At 42.3% G+C, this 22,325-nt stretch overlaps 1 protein-coding gene across 1 annotated transcript in view; it reads left to right on the top strand.

The window, feature by feature from the left end:
- LOC124795539 (UDP-glycosyltransferase UGT5-like) overlaps positions 1–19,062 on the top strand; it is a 29,349-nt gene extending 10,287 nt beyond the window's left edge. The window contains exons 2-4 of the mRNA XM_047259612.1: positions 1,069–1,291; positions 11,029–11,248; positions 18,753–19,062. Of these exons, the coding sequence (XP_047115568.1) occupies positions 1,069–1,291; positions 11,029–11,248; positions 18,753–19,062 (753 nt within the window). The remainder of the gene's footprint in view (positions 1–1,068; positions 1,292–11,028; positions 11,249–18,752) is intronic.
- The last annotated feature ends 3,263 nt before the right edge of the window (positions 19,063–22,325 follow it).

Here is a 22,325-nt window from a genome sequence, read left to right as displayed (position 1 = left end):
AAACTTGTGTCGAAGTATCTAAGAGGCTCATTCGTTCTTTCTCAACCAAGTTACACGGAGGGGGGGGAGGGGAGGTCGGCTTCTTAGAGACCACTTTGCTGCTTTATTCACGCACGTAAGCCTGGAGAAAAACAGGAGGGATGGAAGGGCATCATCACCCGCAGCCGCTTCGCTTCACATTCAAATGTTGTTGGCTAGTTTTGAAAGCGAGACAAAGGTTGAGGTCGCGCTACACTCCAAAGGGGTGCGTTAACGTTCAGTGTGGATGTAGCCCCACAGCGTCCTTAGACAAGTGCTGAGACGTCCGAGGAGTCAGCAGTGTTAAAGGTTGTCAACAACGTCTTCCTGTTGCTCAGCACACTGCGATCTGTCGTTCTCAACAGCGAAATGTTTGTGAATCAACTTCGCAGGGAAAATGAGGTGGTTTCGTTGACGTCCTTCATTGGATCCACTGACGCGTTTTGGAGTCATTCTGAGCGTGTGTGTGTGTCTGAAATGTTTTCCTGGGCCACTCATAAGAAAAGCGCGTTATTTTAACTCTGGTTGTCTTGGCTCTGACCTCATAGCAGAGGCGTCCAAAGAAGGGGTAAAACGTGGATAAGAGCAGCTGTGAAGACCTTCCCATGCCGTGACACATTGGTGGTGGCACTGGCCAGAACTGTGGTGAAATCTGGTGCCCTTGTGACGTCACAGATCCACCTCACAGTTAACGTGAACGAGCCGTGGCCCTTGATTCACACGTGTCGACACCTCGGCGTTTGAAGCGTCAACGGACCAGGCGGTGACGTCACAGGGCACCGCGCTTTTGCAGTACCACAAAGGAAGGCAGTAGGTAACTTTGAGCCAAATTTCAAACTTATGTGTCATAATGGAAGGCAATTGCCAGATTTGGGAAAAGCGATCCTCTGATTCTGTTGCAACGCATCTTCTGCAACGTATACCACATTAAACCCGGCACCACAGGTAAAATTGCAGTTAATATTAAAGCGTCCAACAGATAAACATGTACCTATCATTAGCTGTGAAAATATGTAGCTATTCTGCTGAAGTAACTTCCCTCTGATGCAGGATATACAAAAGTTTCTGGACGAGGCCACGGACGGAGCGATATACTTCAGTATGGGCTCTAACTTGCAAAGTGCCCACTGGCCTGAGGAGAAGCGGTCCGCCTTCCTGAAGGTGTTTTCGCAGCTGAAGCAGCGAGTCCTGTGGAAGTGGGAGACGGACTCGATGCCCGGCCAGCCGCCCAACGTGAAGACGGGCAAGTGGTTGCCGCAGTCCGACATACTGGGTGAGTCGCACCACCTCTTGAACTAGACCACGACGCAATAAATAAGCAGCGGTAGCCATTCCACCTTTTATATGGTGATTTTTTACTTAAACTTGTACAAACATGTGGAAAACATTGACAAGAAGGAACAGTGTGACAGGAGATTAGTTAAGTCATCAAGGAATAACATCCATGGTACGGTACTCGAGGAAAGTGCAGGGGGTGAAAACCGCGGGGGAAGGCAGAGATCGGAATGCTCGTATATACAATAAACTGTTGAAGACATAGGGTGCAAGTGGAACTCCAGGAATGAAGAGCTTGGCAGAGGGGGTCAGTTCGTGGAGAACCGCATCAAACCGGTCATAAGAGTCGTGAATAAAAAAATAGAACACATTCTCTTCCCTTCTCTGCAGCCGCAGTGGACAGCTCAAAAAGAGGAAAGAAGCCATAATAAGGAGAACAAATGGACAAGGAAACTATAGTCTAGTGGAAGCTTGATATGTGTTCGAAAGTAACATATTTTAGACGACGAATACTTGTTTCGGGATAAACTGAATGTGGACGAAGATTATTGTTAATTTCTACTGGACTATTAGCTACTGAAATATGCAGAGTAAGACTCTGTAACGCGGAAAACAATTATGTCTTCCGAGAAATTACCCGATACCATGATAAGAGGGCTATTCGGAATGTAAGGAACGATAGGTCGCGAAATGGAAACCACAGTGAAAACCAAAACTGTTTTATTTGCTACGGTTAGCTACAACTTCCAGATACTTATCTACATAGTCGCCGATCCGACTTAGACGTTTGTTGTAGCGTTGTAGCATCTTTTCAGTACCCTCATTACAGAATGCCGCCGCCAGTGCTTTTCGCCAATTCTCTACGCCAGAGGTTCCCAACAAAATTTTCTCGAGGACCCCCTCATCGAGCATGATTGGTACCTTGTCATATGACAGTTTCAAGTACCTATAAAGCCAAATTAAGAGTCTTTTTATACGTTTTCTATTTTTGGTACTTAGAAAAAAACATTAACATATTTATTATTGAAAACATATTGAGTAGCCAAAACAAAAGATATGTTATCATACGAAATATATTTAATATATTTTTTATTCTAGTAGCATCTTGCGGACCCCTCTAGCATAGCTCGCAGAGCCCTGGGGGTCCGCGGGCCACCTGTTGGGAACCACTGCTCTACGCTGGCCTAGAGCTCGTTGTCTGTGCCAAAATGTTGTCTTCATAGGCAGCGGTTCACGCGAGCAGAGATAAGACTCGGAAGGAGAGAACTACGGGCTGTATTGTGGGTAATCAAACATTTCCAATTGAAAACGATGCAGGAGCATCTTCATTGCTCCTGCAGAATGCGGCTGAGAATTGTCTTGAAAAAGAAAACGCACGACAGTTATGAAATGTTGGCTGCATAGCTTCAGGCGAAATTTCTCACCAGGTCCTCATACATGGCGGGAGACACTATTGTTCTAGGTATCTTTATGTGCTCCCTGTGTGTTCAGATCTAAAAAGAACGACGTAACGCTATCGATGGGCATACCGGAGACACTGCCCAACACACCCGTGCAAAACTTCTTCGCATTTTCACTGGGGTATCCATTTCGCGACCGATCGTTTCTTACTTTCCGAATAACCCTCGTATTTCATGTCATTACTGAATCGGTTTCTGTCTAGAAACTATACTTTCTGGCACGTAAACGTTGTCACTGCCAGTACAATCTCTCACAGAGAGGTCTCTGTGACATTCCTTTCCGACAGCGCCGTGCAAGCAGTTAAAATTTTGTTGTTAATTTTCGCCACTGTTATACGCAGATTACACTCTTTTAACATTTGGAATATTTCGTTTGTACCGGCTGAGGTAATATTTCCTTCCGAAGTCAAAATCACAGTTTTATTTCGTATTCTGCAATTAAAGCACTGATGCGTTCTTCGGACCATGTTGCCATATCCTGCCTTCTTCCACAACAAAACCACTCAGACGCTTCACCTCTTGAGAGCACACGTGTGAGCGAATGCTTCGGTTTCTACCGGCCGCATTCATGTAACGTTGCATGCACCGTGAGGGTCAAAATGGTTCAAATGGCTCTGAGCACCATGGGACTTAACATGTATGGTCATCAGTCCCCTAGAACTTAGAACTACTTAAACCTAACTAACCTAAGTACATCACACAACACCCAGCCATCACGAGGGAGAGAAAATCCCTGACCCCGCACCGTGAGGTACCAGTGTAGAGGTCCTCTTCCCAGCTATGGTTATCTGGAAAATTTTACCAGATGCGACGTTCCCTAGCCCGCTCTTACTTTATTACAAGCTGTTTCCTACCAGCCACACACACGTTAAGTTAAGCTTTATGATTAGTCGCTATTAAAATACTACACACTTTCGCATAAGGTGTGTCCCAGGAGTAACACGCCCTTACTCAAGCTGTAGTTCAGTGAGTTGGTGTCGTCCGACTCACCCAGCCTGTGATCAAGGGTGTAGGAGAAAGGTCACTGCCAGGTCCCATGACATCTCATTCCTGAGAGTGACCTGGAAAGCCCAGCAGAATGAGAGTGTTACGATTAGTTGCGTGTAAGGTACTAAAGACCAGCAAAGCGCAGCAGATCAGGATCAAGAGATGAGAACAGTCAAGACATTTCGATAAATTAAGTAAAAGCTCTCTTGTGATTGCACAGAATGGTGTCCTCGAGTAGTGAAAGAAAATGTGTAAGTGCCTAGGATGAATTAGTGATATTACCAAAGACACATGAGGAGAACAAAAGCGAGATGCAAGAGTTTATTGAGAACGTGAACGCCGCATTTGGTGTAGTAAAAAGCGAGGATGAGACGCTCTTATTCCAGTATGTGAAATCCAAAACAACAGGGCCGGTAAGGGATATGACTAGTTTGTGGGCTGAGATATGAATCATTTTAGAGAAGGATTATTATGTCAAGAGAACGATGGAATTTTGTGTGTGTAGGATATTTCGATCTGGACAGCACTCAGGGAAATCAATAGCCTTCTGCATAAATACGATACATGAGGTACCCAAATGATTCAGAGTTGCCATAACTTAACGGAAGGAAAGCAGTTAAAAGGTGCAGTGGAGTTAGTTCACACACTACGTTATGCTTGTTTCATTCAGAGAATGGCAAATGAGAAAATACAGCCTACTACGGACCATGTTTACGTGTATTAAGCATCTGGAGGCTGCGGATCCCTATAAACACAAAATTTTAAGAATACGGAAGATTGTGCACAGTAGAGGCGAAGACATTCGCATAACCGATTCAGCTGAAATAAGAGGTGGTCGTTATAATGTCTATGGGAGAAAATTTGCAAATCTGTCTTTGGCTAATGGGACCAAACTGCTGAGGTCATCGATCTCTAAGCTTACGCACTACTTAATGTAACTTTAACTAACTTACGCTAAGGACAACACACATACCCACGCCCGAGGGAGGACTCGAACCTCCGATGCGGGCAGGCGTGCGGACCGTGACAAGGCGCGCAGACCACGCGGCTACCCCACGCGTCTGTATGGGAGAAAAAAAGAAGTTGCTAGGGGAACATCATTGGCAGTGTAATAATGATAATAATAATAAAGGATACGAAATACAACATCTGTGGTAAACTGGACGTGTGTACACACACACCTGGGCAAGAGGAGCGAGGAGGTTCCAAGATTTTTGTTACCATCGTGATGAGTCAGAGCGTCCACATACAATGCGTACCAAGATAACAGCGTGTGAACATGTTAGAGGTATTGACATAATGCAAAATACTATACAGCTAAATGTTTTTGTGTGTTTCGTGTGGACATTCGTCGAATCAGTGTATTGAAAAGCCCAGGCGACGAATGACACAAGATGGCAAACGAAGCCGGTGGTGTGCACAGCAGCCAAGCATCACCACCGTCAAATGGCCTAAGGGTGGGGTGGTAAGCAGCGGGGCAGGAAATGAGGTAATGATGGCCGACTCATGTGCTTGCAACGGTAGAGCTGATCGCAGCAACAGTTTATGTTACCTGTAAAGAACCAATGACGTACGTCACATGCTAACAGGGACATGTAAACAAAACATTGCTGGCGCACATTTAACCAGATGTCACTATGAGTGCATGTTCCCCATGATTATGGCGTTCTGTTATTGTGTGTTTCCCATGACTAATGTGTTGGAGAAAATGAAATATAACATGGAAACAAACCGTTTCCAGACCCACGTTGACATAACATGATTTCTTCGTCTACATGCGAAAAAAGTCCTGCAATTTGTGCCGTAGATTTTTGTTACACCCTGTATATATGCGATCTGTATTTCTTACAATTTTTTTGACAATTCTCCTCTTCTTTTGCCCTCCTGGCATTGTGAAATGATGCATTAGGGCTTTGGTTTCCGGTAACAGCTGTACGTTATCTGTAGCTCCATTAATTAATATATTACATTCTACATTCCTAATGCTAAGTTCCTACACCTATATTTACAATGCAGTGCTGCCCTCAGTCCTACCTGTTTCACAGCGTGAAATTTCCCGTTTGCTGTCCTGAGATGTTACCAGCTTCCAGGTTGTTCTAGTTCTGCCGACTTCCCCTTCATGATGATAATGTATACCTGCGGACGTCTTTGTCGTGATGAGAATGTCCTCAACCTTGTCGCCCTGTCAGAGCATTTGACAACTGTAGGTTTGCCACAGGTCGGTGATAATTTGCTTATTCCCATAACACTCCGTTTAGTATCGTGAGATGGATACGTGTTACAAGAAACTGTGACGTCTTCCACCGTAGGGAATACACGTAACTGTTCATTAGCCGTAAACTATGTCTATAAACTTCTGTTTAACAAAATTATTTTCTTAACACAATTACCAGTTATGTGAGTGTCTTGCAAAAACCTCATTTCACAGTGCTCTTGATCACACATTGAGATCAACCCAGACGTTTGTTTACATATACTCCTTTGTTTATCCATTTTTTCACACATTCACTGATCAGGCGATAACTTAGCGCACGACATCTTAGAGCTATTTACCAATAAATGTGCATCCTCTGGTCGTATGTATGCGCATTTTTCTGTGCCAGATGTCAATTTAATTGGTAACGATAACATTTTATACAAATTAAACTTCTTATTGTTTGTTAGTGGAGTACTAATTACATACCCTGACACACCAGTCTTTAACATAGATGCAGATCCATAACTTGTAATTGTAAAGTAGGGTTTCCAGTACCTTTAAGGGAAGAATATGGGTACATACTGTTACAAGTTATAGATCTTGACGTATTTTAACAAATGTGTTAGATTCTGTAATTAGTGTTTCACTCACTAAGAATAAGGAGTACTCCCTGTTCTGCGGTCATAGGTAGCACACCGCGCCTAGTACACATCCATCGCGGCGCTCGGGGACCACAGCACCAAGTTACGACACCTGAAGATGGGCTTATAAGAGCCCGAAACCGGTCGTGTAATAATGAAAGAACTTTACAACTGTTGTATAATGCTCAGCTGCGGATGTTCCTCCAACAGGATCGATTGGAGTATAAGATTAATTATGTTAGTTATTGTATTTGTGTGCAATTCAAAATGTAATTGTAGTAAATTATAAAAATTGTTTGATGAGCCTGGTGGAGGGAACTGCTGTCGTTCCATTTCTATAAGCACGATTGTAGAGATTGGACCAGAGTCAAATGGACTGTGTTTACGAGCAGGGAACGAGGTAGTGGTTGCACATGAGAGTTGGATGACAGAGTGTTCAGAAAAAGTAGACGACAATATGCTGTTTTCTTTCACATGTTGTAAAAGGAACAAAAAACGTACAACTTTCATTGTATTAGCAGCCTGTGTGTAGTGCCCATTATTGTTCCTTTAAGGGGCGACGTCATGACCATAGAATATTTTAGTTATGTCATTCCATAAAGAGAAACAAACGATTGACTGCTGCTCCCTACTCGAACCAACCCATGACATGATCAGACGAAAATGCAGACAGAACATCTGTAAAAGATAACGTATTTACGAACTCTGGAAAGGAGCTATCTTTTGGAGGTCAGCCAAAGTGGAGCTAACATTTGTCACCGCAGCAAACAAAGCGAGGGTCAAGGACGAATTCGTGGCAAAAAGAAGCCAGAACTACATTTGGAATATTAAACAGAAGGTGATCACGTGCAGATGGAAAATTCGAGTAAGATAATGAAGATAAAGGATCGGCTATGAGCAGCTGGAGTATCAATATAGTCCAGCATCTAGCGAAAACCCAGCCAGTATCAAGATATCGTTGGTCAGTGACACCTAGCAACAGCTACTGAAGGGGATACTACGAGAAGACGGTGAAATACTCAAGTGGAGACTACTACAGCTGTCAGGGAAGTACATCTTAATGTTGTCCTCGGAAGAGTGTCGAACAGAGGCAGCTGATCGGTATCTCAAACAGCTGCTGTTGAGAATTTCAGTTAGTAACAGGAAAAAGTCACTGATTAATACTTATTTCCTGTTAGACCAAGGAGCCAGCCGTTAATGAGGTAGGCCAAGTATCGAGTGAATCATTAGTTCACAGAATAGGTGACAGTAAGAACACTCGTTCATGATAGAAATAGTAATTCAGGTGTAATAAGAGTTAACGTCCGGAGAGGGGCTGAATCTATAGGATATTAGTTGTAGCTGGTCGGACACCTCACATCGCAATGTGTTTAACTTTCTACTTAAGCAGACCATTCCCGCCAAAATCAGATCTATGTCGCCAGTCGCGAACACAAAGTAACCAAGGTGGTTTTGCTCCCTCTCATCTCCGCTCTAAACTCTGATTAGTATAACTACAACAGCACAAAAAACACAAACTGTCCCCACGTTGGTCTCACCGACCCTGTATTGGTGCATTGGACCTGTGCCATGACTGTACAGCTCTCCACATACAACGTCCCATCGCCTGCTTCTCCAAAAGGCACTACAAAAAAAATATTTACCATTATTGATATAAGACTTTATGAAAATATAGTATACTGAAGAAGTTTATTTATGGCAGAGGGTGCTCCTTTGTACATCATTGAGGAAAACCCTGCTACACAGCTTAGAAAGGCTATAATAGGTTATATACATATACATTTAAGTTATTACTCTGCTATTCACAATTGTCTGGCAGAGGGTTCAATGAACCACCGTCTCTCCACCGTTGTACTCTCGAATGGCTTGCGGGAAAAACGAGCACTTAATTTTTTTCTGTGGAAGCCCTGATTTCTCTTATTTTATCGTGGTGATCATTTCTCCCTAGGTAAGGTGGGTGCCAACAGAATGATTTCGCAATCGGAGGAGAAAACTGGTGATGTCATCTTCCAGTCCCAACTGATGCGGGTCCCACACCTCATAGTAATACTCCGGAATAGAGCGGTCAAGTGTGGTGTAAGCACTCTCTTTACAAGACCTGTTGCATCTTCTAAGTGTTCTGCCAATGAATCGCAGTCTTTGGTTTGCTCTACCACAACATTATGTATGTGATCGTTCCAATTTAGGTTACTTTTAATTGTAATCCGTAAGTATTTAGTTAACTTTACAGCCTTCAGATCTATGTGACTTATCGCGTAATCGAAATTTAGCGGATTTCTTTTAGTATTCATGTGGATAACGTCATACTTTGCTTTATTCATGGTCAATTGCCACTTTTCGCACGACACAGATACCTTATCTAAATCATTTTCCAATTCGTTTTGGTCGTCTGATAACTTTACAAGACTGTAAATGACAGCATCATCTGCAAATAATTTAAGAGGGCTATTCAGATTGTCTCCTATATCGTTAATATAGATCTGGAACAGTAGAGGGCCTATAACACTTCCTTGAGGAACATGGAATATTAGTTCAGTTTTACTCGATGACTTCCCGTCTATTACTACGAACTGTGACTTTTCTGACAGGAAATCACGAATCCAGTCGCACAACTGAGGCGATATACCATGGGCATGCACTTTGGTTAGAAGACGCCTGTGAGGAACGGTGTTGAAAGCCTTCTGGAAATCTAAAAATAAGGAATCAGTTTGACATCCCCTGTCGATAGCACTCATTACTTCCTGAGTATAGCGAGCTAGTTGTGTATCACAATCATAGACATGTGACACACAAGCTGCTGAAAAACATCGTTTATTTGGTGTTTTTGATGCTGTGTAGAAGCTGTTCTGCAAAAGAGTAGTATGTATGATGCTTATTATGGTTTTGCATGGTATCTGATGGATTGCGACCCACCTTGCTTATGTAGTATATGTTTCGGCAATAATGAAACTAAGTGTAGGTGATCTGAATATCTGGTGCTTTTCTCTTGACTTCCATTCAGATACCCTACAAATCTGCGGATATTTTTATAGGTTAGCGAGTACATCATCTGTACTATGGCTATAGTGCAGTAATGAAATAATACACGACAAAATTGTGACCATGTATGATATCAAGTACCCATAAGTCAGCAGATACATAATGATAAAGAAGATCTGTTCCAATCATTGAATGAAATGTTCTGTAGTTATTACAGTGTGCTACGATAAGTACTTGTGTGTAAGATGATTATTGTTTGATAATGGAGTGTTGTGTAAACTGTAAATTATCAGAGTTTTTGACAGAGACAAAAGTAATGTACGTGTGTATGAAAAGCTTCAGCACAAATGTTCCAAAACTGTGGCAATATTTTGAAACTAAGCTTTATCTGTATCACTGCCCTATTTACAAACCGAGAATCATTGTGCATGGGTTCCTTGTTTGCTTTGCTCAGAATATGTTCGATCACCATCCAATCTATTTAGTATGTTTGTAGCGTGTGTCAGGTCAAATCGTCTAAAAGCTCATCCACAAGTCTTAAATGTATTTGGAGAAGAGTGGAAAAAAGTTCTGTCTGCACTGTACCGGAACATTAGAATGTTTTCTCAGAAAGCCCAACGCTATAATGAAGAAAGAATATCCTACATTATAGTCAGCTCCACAAGAAAGTGTACCCAATAATTTTAAATGTAACATCCGCAGCGAGAACTCTGGTAGTTGTCTCGAATCTGTACCAAATTGACTTTTGCACAGTGTATAGAAAAACAGGGTGAGAGTTGAATGTTTAGTTTTGTCAGTTTCAGTTTTGGCTATTTGCACTTATTTACAGCCAATTTAAACACTATAAAATTGAAATATTCGTCAAAAATGACTCCTGAGGTCCGTTAAGAAGCTATTTGGTTCAAACGAGGCATAGTTTGTGCCTCAAGAGGTCAATGATCTGAAACATCGCAGCCGTCTCTGTACAGCTCGGAAACAAAAACAACGGGGTGTGGACTATGGACTGGCCTTCAGTGTCTCCAGATGCAAATCCGATCGGAATTTTTGGTCATATATTAAGGTGAAGCTTAAAAAATTCAGTATATACTTTGAAGCAGCTGTCATATGAAATCAGGATGGTACGAAGATCGGTACAGAGAGAATATGCGGAAAATCTTCATGCCAGAAAGGTGCCAAGCTATAATTGATAATGGCGGCATTAACTATTAGTTAATTGCGAAATTTGTAATAACATGTATTTGCACGTGGACATATTTTTGTAATAGTGTCTTTTTTCACACAGATAACGGCGTACACTTTCTTGAGGAAGTGACTGTATGGCTATCGTCTTTTTGACGAACAGCTCTGGTTTTCCAGAGATGTTCCAGAGACGGTGTAATGGAAATCAGGCAACACAGTACCACGACTGCAGTGTACCACCTGTGTACTGGCGAGCGTGACGGCTACAGCTGTTGCTCCCCCTGTGTTCCAGCCCACAAGAACGTGCGGGCGTTCATCACGCACGGCGGGCTGCTCAGCACGCAGGAGGCGACGGCCAGGGGCGTGCCGCTGGTGGGAATCCCCGTGTTCGGCGACCAGTCGCTCAACATGGCGCAGGCGCAGAGGCAGGGCTACGCAGTCACGCTCGCCATCGGCAACATCACCGAGGCATCACTGCAGTGGGCCCTGAACGAGGTGCTCACCGTCCCCAGGTAAAGGACGCTCTTTAAGCAAGCTGAGCTACACAATATGGCGAGCCCTGATTTGGCAAATAAATCTGACTATTGTGTTTGGAGTACATTGAACCACATTGACACACACAGTGGTTGCGGTTACTACAAGCCACACCACAAGTTGGGAAGCGGGGCCAAGTTTCCAGTAGTTTACTGTCGAGTTGAGACTTTCACAAATGTTTTATTAGTATCTTACAGAAAATAGCAGTACGGCATTAAACAGCCTTTTAAAACACGCCGCTAACGCCAGTCAAAGTAATTTATAGCAATACAACAATTTTAAAAAAATTAAAGAACGTTAGTAAACAGGCTACTGAAGTTAATACAAAACTTTGTTAATAAGGTACGGTGAGGTAGTGAAGCTACCATCGCCGCCATTAAAAAAAATAAAACAGGTCTCATCAAACTCACGATTAATGGCATTATAAGGAATTTACAAACTTGGAGGAATTAAAAAAAATTTCATCAAAAGTGTCCTGGAATATCATTAGAACATAACAGATATGACGGACCCGTGGAGGGCGGACACAAATCACCGACTCAGGGATGCTCAGCCTAGACAGAATACTGACCAATTTAAGTACGCCCGTAAACACAATTGCCACTCTCAGGCTGGTCACTGCACCGACTTTTAGCCAGCGAAAACTTGTTATAAGATGGCTTATCTTGCTGACAGAATTAGAGCTAACCTCGTGTCAGGAAACATTACACCACACAGTCCTGAATGAGCGACCACATGATCAACCAACAAGAAGCATGAATTTACTCATAACCCACGATAGAATAGCGAAACAATTAAACTGCCAAAACTACACCTCCCATCGAACAGTATCGAGAGGGGGGGAAAAATGACTGTCTTGAATTACACCGGTGCCAGGGATAGGAAACCCGGTCGCCGGAAGCCACAAGGAAGAAGGGGCGCTGGTTACACAAAATTATTACTTAATGATTAAACCTTCTGCGAACTTAACTTGCAATTATGCTCGAACAGGTAGTACATGACCTCCGATGACAAGGACCCACACATCCGACCGCGCACGCGTCGCCAGCGTACCCGACACGCCACGGTCACGCGACAACACGCTCTGTCACCGGAGTTCACGTCTTTTCTGCAACCTTGACGGGTAGTGATCGCTCTTTCATGTTAGGTGTCTCCTTTTAAACTCCAGTATTGAAACGGAGGATTTAAAGAAGTTTGTTAACGTCCCACCAAGGCAAAATGAACAGCAACTACTCGTGGGGCGATTCTGTATACAACCAACACGTGGGGAGCTCTCCCGTATATCGATAGCAGAGGGAAAAGACAACGAAGCAGCCACTTAATGACAGACAACATATCAAACAAACATGTCAGGGGAAGAAAAGGACAACCAATGCAATCTGAACACGAGTCGACACACGGCTCTCACATCTATCATTTTTTGACGTTTGCGCCAGACTGGAGATGTTTTCTCCCGGCAACTACCTAACAAAAATAGCTGTCGGACTAGAGATTAGTATTTCTATATCTTTACACTCCGCAAGCCAACTTATGGCATGGGAAGGAGTGCGAGAGCAATCTATGGTCTCTGCTCAATGGGACTATTTCACGTCCCCGCTAATAACATAGCCTCTCTGACGAAAAAAAGTGAAGCTCCCAAAAGACAATGTTGAATGGCGACGTAACTTTGTTCACGTACGTACGATCAGAGACTATGTAACTGATTAGAGATGCAATTTTCTGTCGCAGGTAGGATAGACACCAGAGTGCATTAGTGTTGTTACCAGGGCTGGTAAGGTATACAGGAGGCATGAACGTCGCCATATGGTGAGTGATCACTAGGAAGGAGTGAGGCTATTGCCGGGACCTAACAGACAGTCAATGGAGTTCTAAAACCGTCAAAGTTGCACAAAAGCATTTTTGAAATGTTTCATTATCAAGCCACACGGTAGAACAGAGTGTACCACCTGAAAATATACATATGCATTACATAAAGCCAATCAAAGTACAAATGCATTTGACAAGGTGATTACATACGAAATTAGTCCTTGAGGGCGCTGAAGGGATTGCGCCATGTAGAGGTTGTTTGTTTTACTATGCAAAACTGCGAAATAAAGGTTAGTTATGACTCACAGTGGCACACTCTCTTCAATGACCGCAACCCGAGTTTTAACGATGTTCGGTACTCAAGCAAATATATTTCCTGTACGCAGCTCTGGACTGTCGCATGCAAGTAGTAACCACTCGTACAACCAATATGGCCACGGCAGACACCTTATGGGAGGACGTATGTGTTGTGGTGTGTAATCATCTTGCCGAACGTATCTGCACTTTGATTGACCTTCCGTTACCTGTAACGCAGTACACTCTGTTCTGGAGGATGACTTGATAATGGAAAGAAGTCCGAAACTGGTCGTCAGTTAAATATAAAACAAATTTCTGTGCAACTTTCACGGTTTTATAGCACCACTGAATCATAATAAGTTGCAGTCTATTGCCATCCAGCAGGCTGGAACTGAGTAACAGATTTTGAAAGGGCTCTCGTTGTATGCCTCCATATATCTGGCACGTCAGAGAGTGCCTTACCCAAATTTATTTATTTATTTATTGTTGAGGAAGGGATCATTCATATGTGGTAGTGGTCTGACGCTGGACTGCATTGGTAACATGAGGGCTGGCTTACTCGTTGTCAAATTACTGGTCGGCGACGTCAGATCTCCGCAAGGGAGGACCGTCGTAATGTGCACACAACGTGAACAGCTGTGTTTGGACTGGTGCCATAACGAGTAAGTATGGGCGGCCAGTGAATAGCTTCCGTATGTCCATCCTTTAAGCAGGAGGTCTCTGGGACGACGGCCGTCTACTATCGTGACAAAAAATAAAAACACCTACAGCCGTCCTTATGATCTTATTTTATTTTGTCGCTACCAGTTTCAACGCTTCATTGCGTCATCTTCAGGCTCTTTTTGATGCGGTACAGGTTGATACGATCCCTATGCATAATGCGTTAGTAGCCAGCATTACTGGAGACGCAGTTGATGGTTGGAGTGCTGACACATTATCTGCATATACAGTAATGCTGGATACTGATGAGTTATGCATGGGGATCATATCAACCTGTACCACACCAAAAAGAGCGTGAAGATGACACAATGAAGCATTGAAACTGGTAGCGACAAAATAAAATAAAATCATAAGGGCGGCTGTAGGTGTTTTTATTTTTTGCCGGCAGTGAATAGTGTCGCATTGTATTTGTTTAAGAATCAAGGGACTGCACTACCATGGATGTCCATCGTTAGTGACTATGGTGGCAGTGTGAGGGGAAGTCTCATTCTTCCAATGATTTTTGAGAGGCACAGCTGTGTTGCTCCTGGCGTCATTGGTTATGACCCCAAATTGTTCTGAGCACTATGGGACTTAACTTCTGAGGTCATCAGCCCCCTAGAACTACTTAAACCTAACTAACCTAAAGGCCTCACACACATCCATGCTCGAGGCAGGATTCGAACCTGCGACCGTATCGGTCGCGCGGTTCCAGACTGTAGCGCCTACAACCGCTCGGCCACTCCGGCCGCCGGTATGACCCCAGCTCACGTCTGGCAGAGACTGAGAGAACTCGGACTGCTCGGTGTTATGTTGCCGACATGCTGTGTGCTCAGCTGTTTCCTCTCATCTGACTGTACGGTGGTGCCACTTTTCAGTAGAATAATGCTCGTTCATACAAGCCACGTGACGCCCTGAATTGTGCGCCAGATGTTGCGATACTCCATACTCAGCAAGACCCCACATCAGTTCCCTGATAGAACAAATGAGCGACCAACTTGGACGTCAGTTCCATTGCAGTGCCAGTACATGGGACAACGTGGACAAGTTGCAATAGTTATGGGCCAGCTTGTCTCAAGAGAAGGTATAACGGCCCTATGACACCCTTCCCAGACGAATCACTGCATGGTTCCTGGCCAAAACGGGTGCAGTATCATACCGACAAGTGAGGTCAAACTGTCCAGTATTTTGTCAACGTAACACGATTTGATAATCACTGAAGCAACTCCATATTACCTCCCAACATTTGAAATATCGTTTCGTTTTCTCCTCTCTTTCTGGGCGCTTCACTTTTTTTTTGTCACGCACTGCAAATTTACAAATCCATAACTCCAATGTATAGCGTCCCGAGTGAAATAATACGAAAAGACTTAAAAAAACAGTATTTATAAAGAAGAGACATTTAAAAATTGAATAATATACATTTTTCTCATGTACCCGTAAAATAATCATTTCTCTGTCTAAGTTTCGAGGGCAAAGAAATATAACAAAATGATCTAAAGAGACGACAAGATACGCTCTTTTGTCAATTTTTTAGTCGTCTTCACTTCTTCTCTTGTCTTGGTTGTGTGTAGACGGACATCTTGCGAGTGCTGGCAAATGTAAGCATATTTGTACTAATTAAGCAGATAATATATTGATTTAATATTTCGGTTCAGTTTTAATTTGTAAGGGGTGAACCCGATTTCATGTCCGCCTTCTTTGAATTAGCCCGCATTCGAGTAATTTACAGTTCAACAATCGCAGCGGCCCACACAGCCAACGACGCTATTACGTGGCGATATTAACTTATAAAAAATTAGCGGAAGCGACAAACTCGCCCGCTATTAACATAATATACATTTCTCTCCACAGCCGCCCGATGTTTCAGAAAATACGTAGCTTTAAGATTCTTATTTTCAGTACCACAGCCGAGAGCCAGAGCCAGGACTCCGACTACAATGCAATGGTTAACGGAGGTAATAAGAAATACTCTCGCGCATGTGTGGGCCGCAATTATAATTAATAACTAAACATTTTTTGCTTTAAGTGAAGTGAATAGCCAAGGAAATTAATATGAAAAGTTTATTCCATTGTTCAACTTATATGCTCATGTTTTAAGATTCAGCTAGTCTAACATTCATTAAGGTAACAAATAATTTAAGATTAATATTGTTAAAAAGGAGAACTTCACAAAAGCATTTAACTGTAAATCAAAATTTAATGCCCACCACGTAAGTCGACAACTATCGCCATCACCAATATTAAATTACGACGGCCGACGGACGCGGGAAATGAATGTTCTTATCTTCTAGCCGTTTGCCGTCTAGGGTTGCAGGCCCAAAGCTTTTGACAATGACTGAGATGCTTTTCAACTCTGGGTACTACAAACGGAAGCATCTCAAATGTTATGTTCTGGAATAAAATATTAAAGTTGAGATATTAAATGAAGAAGTATTTAGACGAATGGCTGAAAAATGCCAATAGGGGTCTGTTACCAGAGGGGACAGGCTTGTGGTAACTCGCTGCTGAAATGAGCACTAGAGGGTGAAAATTGTAATAAATAAGGAATAGGATCTGCAAAAGGGGTTATTGGGATATAGGCTGTAGTGTCTATACAGAGAAGAAAAGAATATCGCAAGACAGGTTGCTCGGTTGATTTGGGGGAGGGGAGCAAACACAGTCATTAATCCCAGCGTATTCGGGAAGGATGGGAAAAAAGTCGGCCTTGGCCTTTCAAATGAACCATCCCGGAATTTGCCTGAAGCAATGGAGGGGAATCACAGAAAAACTTAGCAAGGTTGGGCGGACTTGCGTTTGAACCGTCGTCCTCACGAATGCGAGTCTAGCGTGGTAACCACTGCGCCATCTCGCTCGGCCCAAGACAGGATAGATTAAAGGATACAATCATACTAGTCGAAACTTAGATAATATAAAAAATTCAAACATTTTTACAGTATATGAGCCATAAAAAATATACTCGGTTTACCTGCCTAAGTACGCTTCCAGAGGAAGTACACTCGTTAACGGAAGGTATGTATTTTATAGCATGTATTAGAACACCTTATGAAACAGAAACTTCACTCTCTCAATGATCATTCATCTCTATTCCATTTCTGACGTCCTGACCGAGTTTCCTGGGTGAGTAGGGGAGGGGGTGATGGGGGAAGAGAGCTCTAGCTACTAAAATCCAACAGATAGACAGATTTGGGGCAAGTGGGTTGTCAGAGGAAACAGCTTCCACTTTCCTTACATTGTAAGACGTCGTGGTCTCCTGACCTTCATTGCTTACATATTCCGCCCTGTCAATCATATTCCACACATCAAGACGCTTCATTCTAACCCAAACTCGATAAGATAAAGTCAGTGTTGTACGAATTCATGTAAACGATATGCAAATACCTAATAAATCGCAAGTGTGCACCGTGGTCGAAATACTCGAGGCTGGCGTACACACATACATTTCAGAAACGACGATCACAGAAACTTTTAGTCCGGGAGAGCAACCGCACGCCAGGAGGCCAGTCCCAACCCATCTACGTCGGTCGGTGACCGCCCGTGGAGTGGACAGCGTTCGCCCGAGGGAAAGGGGGAACGACCCCGTGTTCAGCTTAAAAGCAAATTACCCTACACTGTGTGGGAGCGGCCAGGCTACGCACTCTTTACACATAGCACGCAGTTTCAGAGATTTTCACAGGGAGACAGCAAACGCCAACCGCCGATACTACAGATTTCCGGATAGGTCGCCTTAAACGAAACGTCATTCTCCCGTTTTAGAAGGGCAATGCTGATTGGCAGACGATATTTCTGACGCCTTGAGGTGAAGGAGTAATGGAGGAGAGCGAAAGAGATACCCCTTCACGTCTGGCGTGGAGAGGGGCCGTTCCGTTGTCGCTCTTGGAGCGAGAACACGTAACGAGAGCGTGCGTACACTTCAGTGAATTTCACACGCGACAGCCTCGACTGTACCTAGCAACATTCTAACGGATAATTATTCAAGTTGAGTAGGCGCGGCTCTCAGCCATTCTGCCAAATCAATAACAAACTTAAACTTCGTATAGAAATTTCATTAGCGAATCCTATCCTCGAGAGGTAACTTCACATTGCGAAAAGAGCCAGGAAATAACGTGTTCAGTTCATAACCAAAAAGTGCCATTGTGATTTCTCAGAATTTTTGCATAATAAATAATAATTTTCGATAGTTTCATGTTTTTCTTACACTAACTATCACTACTCCAGTACTGTGTCATTTGCTTACAACGGACGACTCCAGAAGATATTTATTCATGAAAGTTTTTCAGGCATTTCTATTTTGAACGTTAGGAGCGTCTGTCTGACTTCTGTAGCAGCGTGGGGGTAGAAATTGCATCTTGCAGGAGCCACAGGGTAAATCTCAGATTAATCCATTGCGCAGAATTACAGAATAACACCCACACGCTCACAACATATGTGCTTGCTGATTCATCGTGGTGTGATAATCACTTCGTAATGGCCACAGTACATCCACAGAGTGTATTCGTAGGTCCCCAATGTTGGCAGAACCCAGGCACAGAACACTCGTGGCCCAAAGTCGAATGATTTCAGCCGATCCAGGACTACAAACCTTTCGTTTAGGACGATGTGGACAAACTATATAAGTATTGGCAACTGCTGTTCATTTGGACATCCATATTTGTGTAACTGTAGACCCTCGGTGTGCAGGTACCGAGAGAACGCCCAGCGGCTGTCCCGCATCTTCAACGACCGCCCTAGGAAGCCTCTGGACGAGGCGGTCTACTGGACAGAGTACGTGATCAGGCACCAGGGGGCGCCGCACCTCAAGTCCGCCGCGCTGGACCTCGCCTGGTACCAGTACTTCCTGCTAGATGTCGTGGCGGCGCTGCTCGCCGTAGTACTGCTGGTGCTCTTCATCACAGGGGCAGCGCTAAAGGCTGGACTGCGGCTACTGAAGGGGACTTCCGGTGGATCCAAAGCTAAGAGGTCTAGCAGCAAGTCCACCAAGAGGGACTGACGGCTTTCTGTTTATTTATCTGTTGTGTATATCTGATTTGTAAATTTCCTAGTCAACCAAATAAAATGGGTTTATACACCCATGGACTTTTAATAATAGCTGTAGGACAGTAAAACCATATTCACTTATTAGTTGTTTATTCAGCCACGGATAGTTTCACAATTAAAACAGCTACACGAGCTTATTACAACAATAAAACATATTTCATTGTTAACATACATACAGATTTTTTTTAAAGACTTCATCATGCCTTCAGCTGCCATTCTCTTTATTTCATGTACGATTGTACAATTTCGGCCTTAGGCCATTCTTAAGTGTCTAAAACAGAAGCGTTATACGTTGGATACATTACTGACGCTTGTGATTTTGATGTGGAAACAAGTCATATCTGCAGATATTCTAGGGGCATTATAACCTATGATATGAATGATTTTTTATTAGTAAATTTTGCTATGAATGTCGTTGCTCCTGTGACTCCATGTTATGCTCATAAAATAAATCCGACATGTTTTACGCTATTTTAGGAGCACGTGACACTCGAGCAGTTGTTGCAAAGTTCTTGTATATAAGGCCCATGTTTTAGCGTGCTTAACACTAGGAAGATTAGAACTGTTTTACAGAAATTTGTTAATTAACCTGCATATGCTTATCATCTCAATTATATTTACTTATCGTTCGTCATTGGTGTAAATATGGCTGTACGTAATTTCTTTAAAATAACCGATAAATATTTGTTCTTTTGTTTCTGGAACACATAATTTTTTGAGTAGTTGGTACAAAGATCGTATGTATGAAATCTGTCACAGTACTCTAATGAATTAGTACTGAAAACTATGAGAGTCGAGTAAAAACTGCTTTATGGTCGGGTGATGTTTCGAATTACAGTCATACTTATTAATGAGTGTAGCGACAATTTTACATTCTATTTTTCTGTAATGCTTCGTCGTAGAGCTGGTAGAATGTTGTCTAGGAATTTCCCATTTCGCAGGTGGTTTTCCTCTTTTAAAACTCCGTCTGACTGATCTTTCAGACAGATGTAAATTTCAATTTCTTCCATTACGTCCATGACTTTTCCTTTCTGTAACTTATATAATGAGTATGGAGTCAGAAGTGTCTACTCAAATCACGTTTCGCCACATTTTGTGAAAAGTGCATGTAGCACACAAAACCAGTGTATAATAATGAAGTTCATTTAGCGATGTATTTTTAAGAAATAAAAATATCGTCCACAGAGGATGACACATATGTGTCGAAACATGTCTGGGTAAATATAAAAAATACTAACTGTGTTTGCATTAAGTCATTTTTAAATATCAGATGGTTATCTCTCACATCTATTTTAGAAAGGCTTCTAAGAAACTGGAAACCTGTAAAAACTATTTTGAAAGCGTAAGTCCTAAAGTTTTCAAAAGATATTTTTGCAATGTAAATACAGAAGTAGACACAAATGTTCAGACTAATATTAGTTTCTATGTGAACATTGGAAATGTTTTCATTCAAAAAGTAAAGCATTTGGAGAATTCCAACCTTAGTATTATGGAATCTCTTGAAGTTGTACAGTTAAAATAATTGGTAAAGTGAGACAGAGAAAGGAAGGCAGATTTTTTGGTAGTGGTACCCATAAACAGTCAGCCACTGTTCTTGATTGAAATTTGAAATCTGCTGTTGAGAACAACTTCTGTAAATTCTTACTTAGTAAACGGATTTGATGATAGAGTTTCAAGTGCTTAATCTAGTGTCTAAAAAGGGAATTAACTTTTAATGAGATCCAAAAAATTGTGGAATGTGTCAAGCTGTATTGTGAGAATGAAGGTTAATTGTAAGAGAAATTGTGTAGTTGTAATGGTGCGATTAAATGTGCCGTCTCTTTAGAGTCTCTTAGTCAGAAATGAAAAAAAGTTTTAACTACTTTGAAATCAAAAAGTGTGAATTTTGAAAACTTTGGTATGCTGGTGGGTTATGTTATGAGTACATCAGAAAGTAATGTTCACACCTAGAGTGTATTTTTTCTTATGAATAATAAGCATACAGATGTAAGGAGTAGGACTACAAACCTAATCAAATATGAACTGCAAGTTGCCATGAATTTTCCTTATTCATGCAGTGAAATCTTCGAATTTGCTAAAAATGATATAAAACTACTGACTAAGGCAAAATTTGTTGCACTATTTGTGTAAGTATTTGCGACGTGTAATTACTTACCTTTTACAAATTCTGCTTTGAGCTTTGGTGAAATTTCGCCGTGTTCTTAATCTCCCTTGCCAATTATATAAGTAGCTCACTTATTTTCTTTTTAAAAAAATTGGCCACCATAGGTGAGCCAGTTTCTGAGCGAACATTCCGAGAGCATCTGCATGCAACGGACATTTAGATTCGGGCAGCATACTAAATGTAAATGCTCTGAGCGTGATTTAAAATAGCACAATTTCGTTGGGATAAAAAACATAAATGCTGGACAAAAGCTGAGTGAAAAAGTGTAGTGTGCATCCGTAAAATCCCAGTTTCTCTTATTTTCAATTGATCGAGGAGTGATGTGCTCCGACGGTCCAATTACTGTGTTTACCCCTCAGTGCCTGGAGGCTGAAGTTTAACCCTAAAGTGGTTCTGTCATGTTTCGGTGGTTCTTTTTGTACCGTGATATCGGCCGACTAATTCAGGTCACCTTTCACCATGAACCAGTGGGATTATTTTACCATATTCGATGCTCAAATGTTTCCGTTTATTTTATACCTTTATTGTGCGTTTGCTGTGCACTCTCCCATCTTCCAAGATGACACTTCCGGCTTCACTGGATTGCGTGCATACACCCAGCTGCAGGAATAACCCGTCCAGACACAGCAACCCTCACATGCTGCGTCACATAAAAACGCAGCATGTGAAGGTTGCTGTGTCTGGACGGGTTACTTCTGTAACCGAAATATCACATCTGAAGATGGTTCTAGAGGAACCGAAACCGGTCATATGAATAAACATTTTGTTATCAAGATGGATTATGAGTAGTATTGTAAAACCAGTGTTTGCGGCTATCCCATCAGACATGATCTCTGTTTTTGCATAATATGGGATTCCTCCTAACTTTGTAAATATGGCGGTCTCGCAAAATCTGCGACCGGTTTTGGAATCAACACACTGTTCCTTCAAGATGAGACATATCATTTGACAGTCATTCTAAAGTTCGTAAAAATTACCTTTATTTCATTTTGCTACGTCGCATAAACGAGTCGTGGAAGCAGCATCTGACTCAAATATTTGCTCTTAAACTG

Source organism: Schistocerca piceifrons, chromosome 4, assembly GCF_021461385.2.
Source record: "Schistocerca piceifrons isolate TAMUIC-IGC-003096 chromosome 4, iqSchPice1.1, whole genome shotgun sequence".
NCBI lineage: Eukaryota > Metazoa > Arthropoda > Insecta > Orthoptera > Acrididae > Schistocerca > Schistocerca piceifrons.
This window is presented reverse-complemented; position numbering and strand designations above follow the sequence as displayed.